At 39.3% G+C, this 17,706-nt stretch overlaps 1 protein-coding gene across 2 annotated transcripts in view; it reads right to left on the reverse strand.

The window, feature by feature from the left end:
• The window catches only part of SRBD1 (S1 RNA binding domain 1), a 180,847-nt gene that overhangs the window by 151,037 nt on the left and 12,104 nt on the right, over nt 1–17,706 (reverse strand). For both annotated transcript variants that reach the window (XM_045189474.2, XM_024552858.3), the window contains exons 4-9: nt 15,595–15,975; nt 14,292–14,458; nt 10,257–10,374; nt 9,139–9,277; nt 2,746–2,842; nt 1,309–1,444 (exon numbers count right to left, since the gene is read on the reverse strand). In XM_045189474.2, coding sequence (XP_045045409.2) covers nt 1,309–1,444; nt 2,746–2,842; nt 9,139–9,277; nt 10,257–10,374; nt 14,292–14,458; nt 15,595–15,975 — 1,038 coding nt within the window. The remainder of the gene's footprint in view (nt 1–1,308; nt 1,445–2,745; nt 2,843–9,138; nt 9,278–10,256; nt 10,375–14,291; nt 14,459–15,594; nt 15,976–17,706) is intronic.

A 17,706-nucleotide genomic window follows, 5' to 3' on the forward strand; every position in this document is an offset into this window, starting at 1 on the left:
TCGATGAGATTCAGGAAAAATACGACAGGGCAGCTGATGGCAATTGGGAGAACTGCGTGAGGTCCCAAGGTACCTGCTTGGGAGGGGAGTGAGGCATCACTGTCCTATGTACAATGTTTCTTCTATCTCGTATCTTCTTCAATCAGTGTCTCTATTTTTCATGTTACATGGTTGGTACCTTCTGGACAGACCTCATAACTCATCATGTACAAAACGCTCAGTAAAATAAACAGCTAATTCTCCATAAAAACCATGGAGGCTAAAGACAATGGGATGTCACATTCAAAGTGCTAAAAGAAAAGTCAACTAAGAAATCTATATCCAGAAAACCTATCCTTCAAAAATAAAGGAGGTTGTTAATAAGTACAGAGCTTTAGTCTTGCAAGATGAAAAAGTTCTGCAGGTTGTTTGCAGAACTTAACATTACTTAATGTTAACATTAATTAACATTAAGTATCTTAACATTAGTTAATGTTAAGTTACTTAACACTTAACATTACTTGACCTACACACTTAAAAATTGTTAAAACAGTAAATTTTATGTTTTATATATTTTACAGTTATAAATTTTAAAAAATAAGGAAAAATTAAGAATTTCCAGGTAAACAAACACTAATTAAGGGAGTCTGTCACTAGTAGACCCAACCTACATGAAATGTTACCGAAGTCCTTCAGACTGAAATGACAGGGCACTAGACAGAAGCTCAAACCCATACAAAAAAAGAACACTAGTAAAGGTAGCTATATACGTGAATATAAGAGTTAATATCGCACTTTGGACTTGTAACATCTTTTTTTTCCCATATGACCTAAGAGCCACATTCTACAATGTACATATACGCTATCACTACAATTAGGAAAAAAATTAGTAAACTTAGAAATGAAATTAAAAGTGTGAGATATAATGACTATGATTTATATAGTTAAGTGAGGTCTTTCACTCTATTCTAAACCAGATATCTGTAATGGTATCTGACATGGAAAAGATCCAGAATAAAGCTTATATCCAAGCATACTTGTAAGCAGAGTCTAATAAGAAAGGTCGCCAGTTAGAAAGTCAAGATACCTGAGGTGTTATATTGTCAGCTATGCTAATAATTCCTAGAGTCACCTACTAACTTCTCTGCATCTTGAGTTCCCCATTTATGAAATGGAAAGGATATGACAATATTACAAAAATTTATATGAATAAAAAAGAAAATAGTTGCCTTAAAATCCTTTACTTCCTTAGTAAGTAAAGTAGTAGAGAAATCCAAAGTATTATCATTATTACCACTACCAGCAGGCACAGGCAATTTCCTTATTTACCTGATGATGTTGGATGTTTCTTATGTTGCACGAAAAATTCTGGTAGAGATGAAACTTATCAACATCTTTCTCATTTACTTTTTTTGAAGACACTTTTGCCAAAGATGACTGAATAGAAATATATCTATTTTGGCACCTGTTCAAATATACAAACATTTTCAAAAAATGAATAGTTATTAATATGTATAGTAAAGAAACATATTACACATTGAATAGGTTAGCAAAAACGATAGGCCACTACCAAATGCCATTTCTTTAAATGATGTCCAATTATAAAAATGTTACTGACTCATTTTAAGAGGACTCTTTGACTACTCGTGCTACCATAGGTCTTACATATCCATTTCTGTAGCAACTCAACCCTCCCATAAGATGCCTAAGTAAGTTCGGATACCATCTGCAGGCACCATCTGCATATAAGAGGCCAAAACTACCTACAGGGAATCAGACCAGAAACTCTGGTCTGGATTTCATCCTTCTCTGACCGCCAGGTAAGCCAGTCAGAACCAATTAAAAGCTACGAAAAGGAAAAACAAGAGAATGTGTCAGAACAGCTTCCAATAACAATGTATAAAGCTGAATCAAATTTCTGCAGTATAATTACCTATAAAAACACACTTGAAAACCTGGGTAATTCTCCTACTTCAATTAATTCCTGCTAGGGCCTCTGAGCAAACAGCAAAGTTCTCTCCCTCATATGAACAAAACCCAGACTAGACACAGCAGTCAACTGGTTCGTGTCCACCCTCCCTCTTCTCTGCACAGCTCACACACAGCTGGAGATGTGGAGAGAGAGGAAGAGCAGACTTCTGGAAAAGCTCTGTCCTCTTTTCTGATACAGGAAACATAAAAAATAGGTTTAAAATGAGTATCTATTGTAATGAAACATGAAATCTATAACCCCAAGGAAGGTCTAGGTCAAAGGTTTTTGAAAATCTCGTACAGACTGGGACTGTGATACCGTGGGTAAGCTGCTCTCCATTAGCTAAAATTCATTTTGAGATCAGTACTTTTCAGCCATGCTTGACATGAAATACTCTCATTAGCTTAATCACTGAGGAACACCAGAAAGGGAATATTGTAAAATTAAGTACATATATCACAATATGTTTTTTGAAAACTGCCACCCACTCAAAATGAATACGAATCTCTCCCTAGCATCTTCTGCGCAATGCAGTGGTTTTTAAACGGTGTTCCTCAGCGCCCTCCACCGAGGTGCTTTAGTGCGAGGAAGGTGAGCAGGCAGAGTCCCAGGCTCCCTTCTCAGAATTCAATCAAAGCAACTTTACTTTTATCTGTGTTATATACTAGGGTTCTATAGTTTGAATAGAGTTCTGATACTTAAGAAAAAGCCTGAAAATCAAGTTTTTAATGAACACTGGTCTTAGCACTAACCGTGCAGCCCTTACCAGCATAAATGTACATAGAGTTACTCACAATTTCCTTATGAAGTCAAGGGTTTCTCTGTCTTTAGCAATCATGTCTGCTAAAATATGCTGCACTCCTGTTTCAATGTCCTGGGGTGCCGACAGCCCTTTGGATGAAAGGGAAAACAAAAGCAAGGGCTACAGATCGGTTTTTAAGTCTATTATTGAATCACAATAAACTCATTCCAGTCAAAATAAAAACCATAAACTGACAGACGTAAAACAGAAAAGTACCACAGCAGTGACTAGCTTCCCTCTCCAACAAAAACAAGTCCTCAAAAGCAGTAACGGGGGCCTTCACAAACCACATAACCTAGTGGGGGAACGTGCAGCTCTGGAACCAGCTCTCTGGTCTAGTCCTCATTCCACCGCTTACCAAATGTGTGACTCTGGGCAAGTTACTGGACCTCTCTGTGCCTCCGTTTCTTGTAAAAGTAGACTAATACCTACTCCATGAGGTATTTACAAAGATTAAGCATGTTATGGAAAATATGTATTAATTGAGTCATACCCCAACGCATACTTTCATTCCAGTTCCGAAAATTCCCCTTGGTTTTAAACCGTGTTTTTATATTAATATAAAAACAAGCTTATATTTATATAAAACAAGCAATTTTATTAATATTACCATTTTGGCTTATGAGGCACTTCTTCATGTTTTCAATGACTCATTTGAATTTCTCAAATCTCATACACATGAACCAAGATTCATCATGTGGCTGCTCATCTTCACAGTTGAATTGTGTACCAACGGTACGTTAAATTCTTCCAAGTGCTTTTAGCTTGCTAATTTACGGCGGGAAGTCTTGTGCATTATGACCCTTGCGATAAGTTATACATGGAGCTAGACCATCTGCACTGTTTTCTTTCATTTCTTTTTCCTTTATTGTTCTATTTCTACTAGAGCTTTCTTTCTTGCAGTAATGCTTGAATTACACAAGCACTGAGAATCGTGTATTTTTCTCAGAGTGTAGTTTTAATGAGTAACAAAGACAAAGAGAAGACAGAGACAGATTTACAGAGTAATTAACAAGGAGGAAATGCCTTGTTGGGTTGTATTATAACCATTCTTAACTATGGATGCAATTATATTTATTTCAAAGAAATTTAAAGAAAAAAAATGTGGCCGTTGAAATTAACAAAAATTCTGTTTATATTCTAAGAGAATTTCCCTACGAGGGAATCTTCAGGAGCAAATTACCTGTGAAAGGTGAAAGCCTGCGTATGAAAAGGACTCAGAACAGCAGGGGCACATAGTAAGCAGTCAGTGAATGTCTGCTCTCATGTTAGCTGTTGGCTAGATCAGTCCTCACTTAAGAAAAACCGTTCACTACGCACTAGTTCCTTGCGTTCCGAAGCATCTCACAGTATCGTCATATGAAGTCTAATGAGAACACCATGGTGACAAGTCAGTAGTAAGTATGTAACCCACACTGAGAAACATTAATAAAAGAAAAGAAAGAGGATCTTATACATTTTGCTATTATAACAAAGGCATTGAAAACCCCCATCATTTGGGGAATAGGATATGTAAACCTATGTAATTAAAATTATTCTAGAGCTCTAGAGCAATGTTTTGTAAAGTATATAGTCCAAGGACCCGAAAATAAATTTACACTAGGTATTTGTTAAAAATATAAATTCTTAGCCCTGGCCAGATGACTCGGTGGGACTGTCGTCCTGTACATCAATCAAAAGGTTTCGGGTTCGATCCCTTGGTTGGGGCGTGTATGGGAGGCAACCGATTGATATTTCTCTCTCACGTTGATGTCTATCTCTGTCTGTCTGTCTCTCTCTCCGCCTCCCTCTCCCCTTCTTCACTCTCTAAATCAATAAATGTATCATCAGGTGAGAATTAAAATTAATTAATTCGTAGACTGTGAGCTTTTACTGTTTTACAGACTATCACAGATGATTCTGATACTCGTTAAAGCTTAAAAAAAACAGCCCTGGCTGGTGTGACTCAGTTGGTTGAGTGTCGTCCTGCAAAGCAGAAGGTTGCTGGTTCCATTCCCAGTCAGAGCACATGACTATAGACTGTGGGTTCGGTGCCCGGTCGGGCACCTCTGAGAGGCAACCAACTGACATTGCTGTCTCACTTCGATATTTGTCTCCCTTTCTCCCTCCTTTCCTCTCTCTCTAAAAAAAATTAATCAATCAATAAATAGTTTTTAATAAGTTTAAAAACCACTGCTAGGGCCAACTGGGTGATGGAAATATCAGGGGGAATACTTTGTAAAGTACACAAGATCTGTCCAGAAAAAGTCCAACTACTATTAATAATGAGAATAGTTTGTGTGATATGGATGTCACCTGGCAGCCAAGGAGAGTGGACTGGAAGGCACATGTATGAACAATGACAACTTCAAGGTACTAGTCAGCGGGGGCAGTAGACGCCCTTGACTGAGCATATGTACAGTGTGACTGTCACATTCAAAATAACTGAGCAAGTAGAGCAATGAATCTGAACCAATTTTTGCGTTAAGCTTGAACATTCCTCTGTGGAAACTATTTGGATGACTCAGAAGGCTGCAGGTCTGGGTAACTGGTGATTGGCAGCTTCCTCACAACAATGCACCTGCTCATGCATTTCGTCTTGTGTAGTTTTTTGGCGAAACATCAAACCACCCAAATGCCTCGGCCCCCCAACAGCCTGGATTTGGTGCTCTGCAACTTCTGGCTTTTCTCAAAACCAAAATTGCCTTTGAAAGGCAAGAGATTTCAGACCATTGATGAGATTCAGGAAAATACAATGGGGCAGCTGGTGGTGATTGGGAGAACTGTGTGAGATCCCAAGGTGCCTACTTTGAAAGGGACTTTGTCCTATGTACAATGTTCTTATATCTAATATTTTCTTCAATAAATGTCTCTATTTTTCATATTACATGGCTGGATACCTTCTGGACAGACCTCACATGACTGTCTAACCACTATGCTGTACACCTAAACTAATACAGAATAATATCAAATGGAAACTGTCATTGAAAAAAATCAGAAACAGAAAAACACTGCGGGGTGTCGCCCTTTGCTGTGGCTACAGTAGTGCTTCTCCACAGGAAGCAGAAATCATCAGACACCCAAAAATCTTGTCCAAACTACATACCCACGTTCAATCCAATAGGGAAAGGACTGAAGAGTCTTGTGTGTTTCGAAAAAGCACCTTCCCCCATCAAAGAGAATTGATTTAGGGGGCTTAATACAACCAAGGATAAGAGGACTTCCAAGAGTTTAGCACCTCTGTGAAATCAGGAGAAAATAAAGTCCACAGAACCAGAAAATTATATCCTTTGCCTTGTAGTGAAAGCTTCCCAGCTGTAGGTTCTTCAATCATCCACAACTGTAACAAAAATTGAAGGGTAACACTTCTTTTTACTTTATCTGCACTAAGGCCATTTCTTCTTAAACACAACAGAACAGTCAAGCTACTCCCCTGTACACAACACGGGAATAGTCTGGATCTTACAGGATATAATCCACTCGTGGCATAGTATATCATGTTTACTCAGACTAAAGTCTTGTTGGTCAGCGGCAAATAAGAAAATTAATGTGTCTTATATTGGGGTAAAAAAATAACATTGAAAATATCTGGTTTCTTGAAAACTTCCTTGAAGAATGATGAGAATGATGACAATGCTTCTTTAGAAAAACAGTACTACAAACAAAATGAAACACAAGCAGTTACATGGAATAGACTGACAGCTGCCAGAGGGGAAGGGGGGTGGGCTCAATGAAGGAAGGTGAAGGGATTGGCCAAAGAACAGACGTGCACGGCCATGGAAGGGACAACGACGACAAGACTGCCTGAGAGAGGGGTCGGGGGCTGCGTGGAGGTAGGCAAAGGGAGAAAAGGTGAGGACAACTGTAAGGGCATAAACAATAAAATACAATTTTCTTTTTTAAAAAAAGATCAAATTCCACCTCTCTTGATGTTTTTGAAGGCATTAAAATAGAGGGAACAGAGAAATATCTTCAAAACAAAAGAGCATTAGTAAATTGAGGGTGATCATGAGTTGTCTGTGTAGCATAACAGAGAAAGGGGCAGCCCTGGCCAGTGTGGCTCAAGTGGCTGGAACATCATCCTGTAAACCAAAGGGCTGTGAGTTTGATTCCTGGTCAGGGCACGTGCCGGGGTTGTGGGTTCAGTCCTCCATTGGGGCACACAGTGCGAGAGGCAACTGATCGATTTTCCTTTCTCGCATTGATGTTTCTCTCTGCCCACCTTTCTCTCCCTTCCTTCCTCTCTCTCTAAAATCAATAGGCATGTCCTCAGGTGAGGATTAAAAAAAATAAAGAATGAGGGGACCAAAAAAGGGGGGAAACATTCCAGGCAAACTTTAAATAGATGTTATGTAGCTTGCTTGGAATTAATTATAATTCTTCTACATTTGTGATCAGAAAGAGGGAGTAAAGCAAACAGAAAGTCCTGATACACATGTTAGTACTATCGTAACTGTGCCGGGCCCTGAATGATTCCCATTGTCAGAAGTACCACCAAGTGCCCATCATCACATGTAGTCCAGAAGCACCACCTTATATGACAATGAAGAGCGATATGGTTATCAGACCTACCCAATAGGAACTCAGTATGCGTGTGCACTAAGGAAGATCTGTAGCACAGGAGGTAAGAAATAGAAAGAAATCAACCACAAGAGAAAAAGTAAAATAAGCAATAAACCTTCATGGATCTAACATTCTAAAAGCTTCAACATTCGATTTTATTAAAACATATCCTGACTGGGCCAATCTTAATACATGGCTAGCAGAGTCTCAGCTACTATTAAATTATTAAATGTTGAAACCATTTAAAAATCCAACTAAAAATACACATTAAAAAAAAATTAAACTTGAATTTTACTCATTTCAACCCATCTCTATACTCAAATAATACTAATTTGCTTTTTCTTTTTAATATTATATTTTCTAAAACATATTGAGATGTGTGTACTTGTGTATGAAAAGATAAATGTATTTTTACACACAACATACTCAATTTTTTTCAGCGCAAAGTCACATTTACTGAATTACTTTCTTAAAAACAAAGTCACCGAGTGCTGCCCTTCCCTACAGTTTCACGCACAGTATAGATCTGTGATCAGACACTGCCCCCTACGGACACGCATGTCTCCGAGCCTGCAGAACCAACGGCCTAAAGAAACTGGACGAGATCGGGCGCGCTCAGGGTGGTATGAAAGCATTTGGTGATATGTGAGAGACGCTAAGTTTTAACTATCTTTCAGAGACTTTACTCTTGCACTTTCTTTGGGTGTTTCTCAAAGCCAAACTGAAGCAGGAAGAAATTAATGTTCTTAAGGGGACAGTGGGTGGGTTTTTCTGTGGGATTTTGTTGGTTTTTCTGTGGGCCCTCTAATGGAATTGATCTCTTTGGCTGTTCAGTTTTTTTCATACTGTATTTTTAAAATTTGTTGTATGGTGCCATGTGAGCATCAAGTACCACCAGATGAATAAAACTTATTATATCTGAAAAAAAAAAAAGAAAAAGAAACCGGACGACTGCAGGACCCAGTCCCATCAGAGCACGCCTGCAAAGGTTGCTCCTGCTCAGCAAGCTCCTACTCCAGGGCCCTCATTATGACAACAAAAGCCATGCATCTTGACACGTATCTGTTGTCACTTCCCGCAGGTTTTGCTCGGAAAAAGCTCTGCCTTCCTCTCTTCCTCCCTCCATCTCTCTCGTGTGCAGGCACACACACAAAAGGATGGGCAGACACCTTCCAGGAGAAGACAAACCCTTCACTCCTGGGGAGCAGGGGGGTGAGAGTAGGACGTCACTGGACACTTCATGTAGGTCAGAAGAGTTGAAATTGTTTCTAAAGAGTAGATATGACTTTATAATTAAATAAATTTTGAGAAATAGAGTAAAAGTTTTAAAAGACAATATGAGAATCTTTATAATGTGAAGAATCATTATTATCCTTATAACCTTAGGATGTAAAGGGATTTCTTTAAAAAGAAAAAAAAAGCAATTATCTTAAAAGTAAAGATCAATACATTGCAAAGATTACCATAGTAACTATAATAAAACTACTTAAGACCTTCTATTTACCAAGATACAGCATACGGAAGTGAAAAGAGAAGTTATAAACTCAGAGAAAGGACCTGCAACCCAGATAACTGAAGAAGAATATCTTAAAGCACTTACCAATTAATAAGAAAAAGAGAAAGAACACAGTAAAAAATGGGTAAAAGTCTAGAACAGGCACTTTATCAAAAGAGGAAAACTGAATGGCTAAGCAGGAGGTACATTGGGATTTATTTTGTGAGAATTCCTCATTCTTTATATGCTATCTATGTTTTTGTCCAGTCATTACTTAAACACAATTTTTAACATATATTTTCAAACTTAAAAAGAAACAGGGCTTATCCCATTGAGGAGAGCGGGTACCTTTGACATCGGGTCGAACGTAAGACAGCAGATTGAGCATCCCTGGGTTCTCAAGCAGTGTCCTGGCTGCCTCCTCTAATCCCAACTGCCTTGCTCTCTGGGCTTTGGTGCCTTTACTCCCGGTTTTGTATGGAGCTGACTAGAAAAAGAAAATGTCGGAAAACATACCACACTGTTTAGTTTTAAAAAGCAGAAGTTAAAATTAGGACGCAAAATTACAGGACGTGGGGAGAATGCTGAAGATGGCCTACGCCAACCCTTTCGTCTTCCACCGCAGATGAGTTAGTACTAACCAGAAAACACTGGCTGCCCAAAGACAGCCGTTCCTTATCTGACTCTTGACACTTTTATATGTACTTAAAATTAGGTTTTTTGTTTGGATTCACTCATTTTAAAAACTCAGTGCCTGAACTGCAAGAACGATAAGGTCCTCTTGACTCAAGCAAACTCTTCTAAAAGCTGCCAGCGCTCTATGCTTCCACTTCTCAGTCCACGTTCACTCCTCGGCCTGCCGCCATCCGGCTCCTCTTTCCACAAGCTTGCTGAAGGTGGTATCAGGAAGGTCCACACTGGTCCCCTAACATTACCGCCTTCTAAAGTGACTTTTCCTGGTCTTCCATGGTATCATCTGATTCTCCTCCTACTCCACTTACTCTTTCTGTGTCTCCTCCTTAGGCTCTGCCTTCCTGCACCCATGCTTCAAAAGTGGGTGTCCCTCAATGGTCTACCCTGACCTGCCTACCCCTCCCACTCGCCTCGAGTGAAATCTTCCATTCTCACAGTTTCAAATACCAGTGACACGCTGAAGACATTCATAACTAGGCCTTCAGCTCAGGATTCTCCCATAAGCTTCACACTGTGATAACCTCATCTCCTTGTTCCCCACTTGCCTGGGAAATCCTTGAAGACAAGGACTACGTATTATTCATTTTTGTAAACCCAAGTGCCTAGCACAAATATGCCTATGATAGTGACTGAATAAAGATTAAATCTTTTGTTGAATTAAATAATGATGGCTAACGGCTTTAGCTTTTTATTTCCAGGTCTTCTTTAACTATAAACAGACCTAAATCATAATATAATCAAGTTTACATTAAAAGATAAAAAGGGCTCCTTACCACATGTTCTAGTTCTTCAAAAGTTTTACAGTTCAGCAAGGCTCTTAACAAGCATTCAGACATCTTTCCCTCCTTCTTAATTTTCTGGATTGTACTACGAACCTTCTTTGCAACCGCCCTGAAAATAAAAACTTTCGTAATATACAAGACCTGCATGTCCAAACCTTGCCTTTGAAGCTATCTCCAACTTACAGAAAGTTACAGGTAAAGTAAAAAGAACACCCCCTTCCCCCACTCTGAACCATTTGACAATAAGTTGCCATTACTTTCAAGTATTTTAATGTGCATTTTCTAGAAACAAGAATCTTCTCGTACGTAACAATATGACCATCAAAGTCAATTCATTAATATTGGTGTTAGTATCATCTAATCCGCGGATGTCCGACCTCATTTAAGTCTCACCAGCGGTGTCAGTAATGTCCTGCGCGGTGAATGCAGGTGAGGGTCATGGGTTGCATGTGGTGGCCGCGCAGCGACAGTGTTCTCCAAGCGGAAACAGTATTCAGTCTCTCCTTCCCCTCAACACCTTGATTAGAAGGCTTGAATCAGGCCAGTTATTTTGTACAATGTCCCAAATTTGGGGTTTCGCTCAGGTTTACTCACACTTTGATTCAGATGATAAATCTTTAAGCAAGAATATCACAGAAGTGATGTTCTCGCTCCTCTTACTGCCTCCAGTGTGACAAATAGGTATCACAATGATTTATATTCGTCCCATTACTAATTAACTTTAATCATTTGACAAGGTAGTATCTGTGGGTTTCTCCATAATACAGGTATTCTATATTCCCTTTGAAATTAAGTATTTTGTGGTGAGGTACTTTGATTATCCCATTCCTCAATAAACTTTCAATGTATTCATTAATTTATTTATATCACTATGGACTCATGACTTTTAACTTTTTAATGATTATAACCCATTGCTATCATTTGTTTTAATGCTTAAATTGTTCTCTATTTGGCTGGAAGTAACTCCTTCAAGCTACACTCTGTGCCCTTTTGACATATCTCCATTATTCTTTAAGCACTTCCTTATTTCCTGGAACAAGATATTCCGGGCTCATCTTTTACTCTCCCTACCCCAGTCCTGGAGTCAGGAGAACGGTACTTAGACACCAACTTATGGGTGGCAGGTGTATTCACTGTTATTGGGTATTCATTGCTATTGCTACTGCTCAGGATGAGTATACCTGGCACTCACAGTTGGTTTCTAAACACAGTGGAACCTCGGTTCCAGAAGGCTGTTTGAGAAGCGATTTGTTCAAAAACTGAATCATATGGTGACTAATCATACAGTATCAGCATGAAATGGTTGAGGTTTGGCTGTATCATTCCCATTACAAAGAACCAGGATTTCATGGAGAAAAGCTGATCCCAGGAATCAACGTACAGGGATCAATGCACAGTAGGAGCAGGAGCAAGGCACAGTTGTTCTACACTTTATAATAATGTTTCACTGTGAATATGCAATCCTACTGCTATATTTAGTGCCTCTTTCCTATTTCATTACCCGTTCCTATTCACAGTATCTGCCTAACGATGGTATTGCTAAAATGATGGGCAAAATCAGAGAGATGATAAATTATTAAAAATGATGAAAAAATCAAATCTAATTGTGGGAAAAGAAACCCAAAGGCAGGAGATTACAAAGGAAAGGGGAAGGATATGCAGTCTCCAGATTGCAACCTGCCAGCCTCTTGCCGCCCTGGTAGCCCGGGGCCGAAGCCGACCAGTCATTCTGACAAGAGGCCAGCTGTCCTACTGGCCTCCGTGGAAGGAACAGGAGATGCATCTTTAGAGAAAATACAAAACACTTTTCTTACTATCCAAAATCATGCTGTGTAATTTACTTTTTTAATAGTAACCCCTCAGTAAGAAATATAATTCACCTTGCAATGTGGTATGTGTGTGTGTGTGTGTGTGTGTGTGTGTGAATGTGAGTATATGGGGGGGGTGTGGATGTGAGTATATGGGGGGGGGGTGTGTAGTGAAACCAACTGAGTAGGTCATTACCACTTAAAAAAATGAAATAGAAAATATGAGTGCAGTTTATAAAGATAAATAGTTTCATAAAAATGTTTCAATTATACATGCACATAAACATGTTAGTATTTACATGTTCACATACACATACATAAACATATTTGTTAAATAATATTTATCTTTAGCATAAAATTTACTCATATTTTCTAATCTCTATCTCATTTTTTAAATGATAATTACCTATTCATTTATGGGTAACAATTAACAGATTGCAAGCCAATGCTCTAGATATAGAAAATGCCAAGCTTAAGAAAAAAGAGATCTTATCTCCTTACCATAAAGAAATTCCCACATGATATAAAAAGATCACCTAAGCCCCAGTTAATGTCCCCAGTTACTTCAAGAAGCATTCCTCTACTAATATAAGAATGGAACTCTCTTGCAGAAGTGTTTTTTTTAATAGAAAAAGAACATAGTAATAATTATCATAGTCATAGTCCCATACGTACAACCAAATATTGTTAGGATATTTTACATTTTTTAAATAAACTATCCTTGCTTGTTTGTGACACTTCACAATTTCAGATCCCAAAACCCTAAGACTTTCTTCATTACCTTGCATTCAACCAAACAGAGAGCTTACTACACACACCGCAATACTGGCTTTCCAGGCGTGGTCCACAGATGATTTTGTTGGGCTCCGAAGTTTCATACGTAGAAACCCACACTACCGGGTTCTTTTCAGAAACAGAGAGAGCTGTCAAAGGGGCAGATAATACTGTGTACAAGCAATCTGCTGGAGAAGAGTAGAGGCCGGCTCTTCCCCTTAGACAGGACTTGTGATCTCCAATTCTTATCCCTTGCTATTTGATTATACTAGCCTGGCCCTGGAAGACTATCTAAGACCGTTTGGTTAGCTAGTCATTTATACTTCTGAGTTGGTAACTGATTTTGCTCTCAACAAAATATAACTCTCCACATGGTGGAAAAGTTACTGAACTGCAAGGTCCCCCAGAATCACAGGAAGCTTATTAGGCTTGCAAAAATAGCTCGATACTTTTAGAATGGCTTAATGGCAGTATTATACCCAATTTTAATCAGGTTCTTTTCGTAGACTTGAAGAACACACACATTAACAACATGGCACCTGGCACGTAGGACAAATGCAATAAATACATGAATGATGAAGAGTGTTTTCATAAACTTTACTGAATAATACAGTCTTACAGTTTCTCTGTGCGTGTTTCAGAGTTATTACAACAAGTCCATAGGCATAACTTTTTAAAGGGTAATTCCCATTCTATAACCAGACACAACTTACCATCCCCTAATATAAAATGACCAACCACTGAAAAAAATAGAGAAAGAAAATATACATATTTCCTACCAACCTCTCTACTGCCAAAGCACTTTCCATTTAGCATCTTTATAGTATTTAGAGGGCAGTTTTACGCAAGCTGTTGAAGATTTAGACCAAACTGTATTTTTCTGAGTTTCCCGTTGGCAGTCCTAATTTTGTCACACAAAATCATTTCTCTGAAAGATGACACTCGAACTCTCAGGCGCACACTTGCCCTGAGAACCACCTTTGTGATACATGCCCAAGCTATGCACAAACACACCAGCAGAGGGACCCTGTACGCCCCTAAATAAGTAAAATAGAGCTGGCTTCCTCTGCCAGAATAGGACTATAGCCAGACAACAATAATTCAACAGAACAGCCCTGGCCTGTCTTGCTCAATGGGTTGGACATTGTCCCACAAAGCGAAGAGTTGCCAGTTTGACTCCCAGTCAGGGCACACGGCTGGGTTGTGGAATGGGTCCCCAGGTGAGGGCATGCAAGAGGCAGACGACAGATGTTTCTCTCCCTCTCTTTCTCCCTCCTTTCCCCTCTCTCTGAAAATAAATAAAATCTTTTAAAAAATTTTTCAAAAACCCTAAACACTGAAACTGCTGAAGTATATTGTCATTCACTTCCTCGCGGTTGCTCCTCATTGGTTCACCTGCCCTCCTTCCCCTTATACTGGGCTCATCTCTTCCCACATTTCTTACCGTAGCTCTTCTAGAGTTTGTTGGACTTCTCTCAAGTAATCAGCATCAAGGTTATTAATGAGCTCTTTCCGATAACGTACGATGAAGGGAATTGTGTTATCATCATTAAAGAGACGAATGATGTTGGCACAAACCCAAGGTTCAATATTGGTTCTCTCGGATAAAACCTGTAAATTCAGTACACTTAGTGATTTGAAATCCTGAAAGTTAAACATCTATATCATAATCTATAGTTTAAAATACAGCATCAAATTATATTCTCCAGTCACTTGGAAACTACTTGCTGCGGTGAAAAAAATAAAATTAAAAACTATATAAAACATATATATAAACTGACAATTGTAAAATAGTCATTTCGCTAACTCAATAAAATCCAATTAAAATCACTCTATCACTTATATTCTACAGGGGTCAGTGAGACACACACTTGTTATCTCTCAGACTAACCACAAAGATCAAGGATTGGTAACTCACTTTATTGGCATGAGTGACGAGAAAAGACACTTTCAACCATTGCTAGTGAGAAAGTACAATGGTTTAACCTCTGAGGAAAGCAATTTGACAACATCCATCAATATTTACAATACATAAACACTTTGATGGCAATTTATTCTGATATACTTAATCCTCTGGAGGAGGAAATATTTATAGCAACTTTTTTTGGAAGAATTGTTTTCAGCAGAGTAAAAGTTTGACAAAACCTAAGTGTGCAATGGGAAACTGGTAAACAAATTATGCCTCGCCCGCACAGTAGAATACCAGGCAACTACTCATACATGAACTGACACAGAACGATTAGCAAGAACGGCAAGGATGGCTTACTCTCAGGAGAGAGAATAGGTTGGTGAGTTAGGATACAAAGATCTGTATCATTTGAATTTTGTATCACATACACACAGCACTACATGTTCATAATTATTCATTCTTTCTAAAAAAGTCTACAAGTTTCAGCAAAATGTACATGCAAGCAGAAAAGCTGAGAGAAGTCAGTCTGGAGAAGAAAAAAAATGAAATGCACTTTTAGTAACTCTTCTCAAAACCTAAGCAGATTTTTCAAAGTAAAGCTCAGAAGGCATTAAGTTTTATTTGTATTTCAATCTTGATGTGCAAGAGCTGCCAAAAATGGAAGAAACCCAAAAGTTATTAAAGAATTATCATAATCAACTGGTTAACAAAATCAAGTAAATATATAAAATAGACTGAATTTCAAAACTAAAGATGAAGTAAGTGGCTGATCTCCGGAGGCCACTAGGGACATTCATTCCTCTGGGCATCTTACAGTACAGAAGAAGGCTGCACGTACCTGCACAATGTCCCAGTTCATTTCCATCTCCTCTGCAATATCGGTGGCGTTTGCCACAAACCTGTCAGGCTGCCCCTGGGATGCTTCGGTCTTCGCTGTCTTTAATGGGGACTGACCAGACGCACAGTCATCTTCGTCCTCTTCCTTCTTGCAGGCCCCCTCCCACGGGGTGCTTGTGGATGGTGCCTCTGTACTGTGACTCTCACCCTTCAAGTTGCTGCCTTTGGTTTCTTCATCAACTTTCAGCTTTTTGGTCTTGGGAGCTGAAGGCAACTGAGCTGAATTTTTCCGTTTTGTCTTTGCTGTTTTCAGAGTCTGCACAGTAACTGATTTATTTTTTCTGTCTTCCAAATCAACATCAGCCACAGCCACAGAACTATTCTATCAAACCACAATGAAAACACAGGAGAATTAGAAGATAAAAACTAATCGCTGTGGAATATTACTCATCAACAAAAAGGAACAAATTATTCACACAATAATCTGGAAGAATCTCAAGGATCTTATGTTCGATGGGGGAAAAAGCTGATCTCAAAAACATTCCTGCACTATATAACATTCCTGAACAAATTAGTGGTTGCCAGATGTCAGAAACTGGGGAGAGGGAGGGTGGGAGGGAGCTGGCTGTGGCTATATAAGGGCAACGCTAGGTACTTGCGGTGATAGATACACAAATTCACACATGTGATAAAACTTCACAGAACTAAAGACGCACATACACATAAATGCATGCAAATAAAACTGGGGAAATCTAAAAAAGATCAGTGGATTTTATCAATATCCCTGTTGTGATTCTTTTACTAAATTTTGCAAGATGTTACCATTGGGGGAAACTGGATAAAGGGCACATGAGATCTCTCTGTATATTTTTTACAACTGCATGTGAAATTATCTACAAATAAAAAGTTTAATTTTAAAAAATGACTAAAGGGCTCTGGCCATGTGGCTTAGTTGGTTGGAGCATCATCCCGTACACCTAAGACTGTGGGTTCTATCCCCAGTTGGGGCCTGTGCAGAAGGCAGCCAATAGATCGATCTCTCTCTCTCTCTCCCCCCTCTCTCTCTCTCTCCCCTCCTCTCTCTCTCCCCCCCTCCCCCTTTCCACCCCGCTCCACCCCAACTCTCTCTTTCTATCTCTCGAATCAATGAGCATGTCCTTGGGTAAGGATTTTAAACAATAAATAAATAACTAAAAGATAGGTCTACACATGCTGGAGAAACCAAGATTTAAAACTTGCAATCAAGGCCTGGCCAGGTGGCTCAGTTGGTCGGAGTGTTTGTCGTCCCAGACACCAAAGGGTTGCAGGTTCAATATCCAGTTGGGGACCACACCAGAGGCAGCAGATCAATATTTCAACAATATTTGAATGTTGCTCTCTCCTCTCTCTCTCTCCCTCTGCCACCTCCCTCCCTCCCTTCCTTCCTCTCTCTCTAAAATTAATAAACATATCCTCAGGTGAGGATTAAAGGGAAGATTAAGCAAAAAACCTAGTTTTAAAAAATAAATAAATAAAACAAAACTTGCAATAAAGAATCAATCATTTAGAGAGAGAAGAAAAACACACACTGATAAGACCCAACAGGCTACACCTTCCGCCAAGTGACGAGAGGGACCCAGGACAGACAAAAGCATGACAGCAAAGTAGTGCCAGGCATCCGTCTTTAATAAGAGTTTGCAAAGCAGCTCCCACGTGTCCCGAGGCCACTGGACACACGCTCCCCTCGCCCATCCACACCCAAGTGACACCTCAGGTGGGAAGGAATGAGACCTGGCACTCGTCTGGGCACTAAACAAGATACAGACCCTGCCCGTGTGGAGTTTACAATTTCACAGGCTAGCTTGTTTCCATTTACCTAAGCGATGCAGATGGCGCAAACCAGCACAGGACAACTCCCAAACTAAATTCAGTTAAAATTCAATTTTCTCTCATATCGAATACTTTTCCAAAATTACTGACTGCTGAAAATACTGGGAACTACTACAATAAAGAGCACCCCATCCTAATGCCCACCCACTACCACCTGAACCTGGAAATGACATACGCTAAGCAGACCTCCGAGGACTACATATTGTCAGCTGAAACATAATGGATGAGAACAGAGAAATAAAAA

The sequence above is a fragment of the Desmodus rotundus genome, chromosome 5, assembly GCF_022682495.2.
Source record: "Desmodus rotundus isolate HL8 chromosome 5, HLdesRot8A.1, whole genome shotgun sequence".
NCBI classification, from domain to species: domain Eukaryota; kingdom Metazoa; phylum Chordata; class Mammalia; order Chiroptera; family Phyllostomidae; genus Desmodus; species Desmodus rotundus.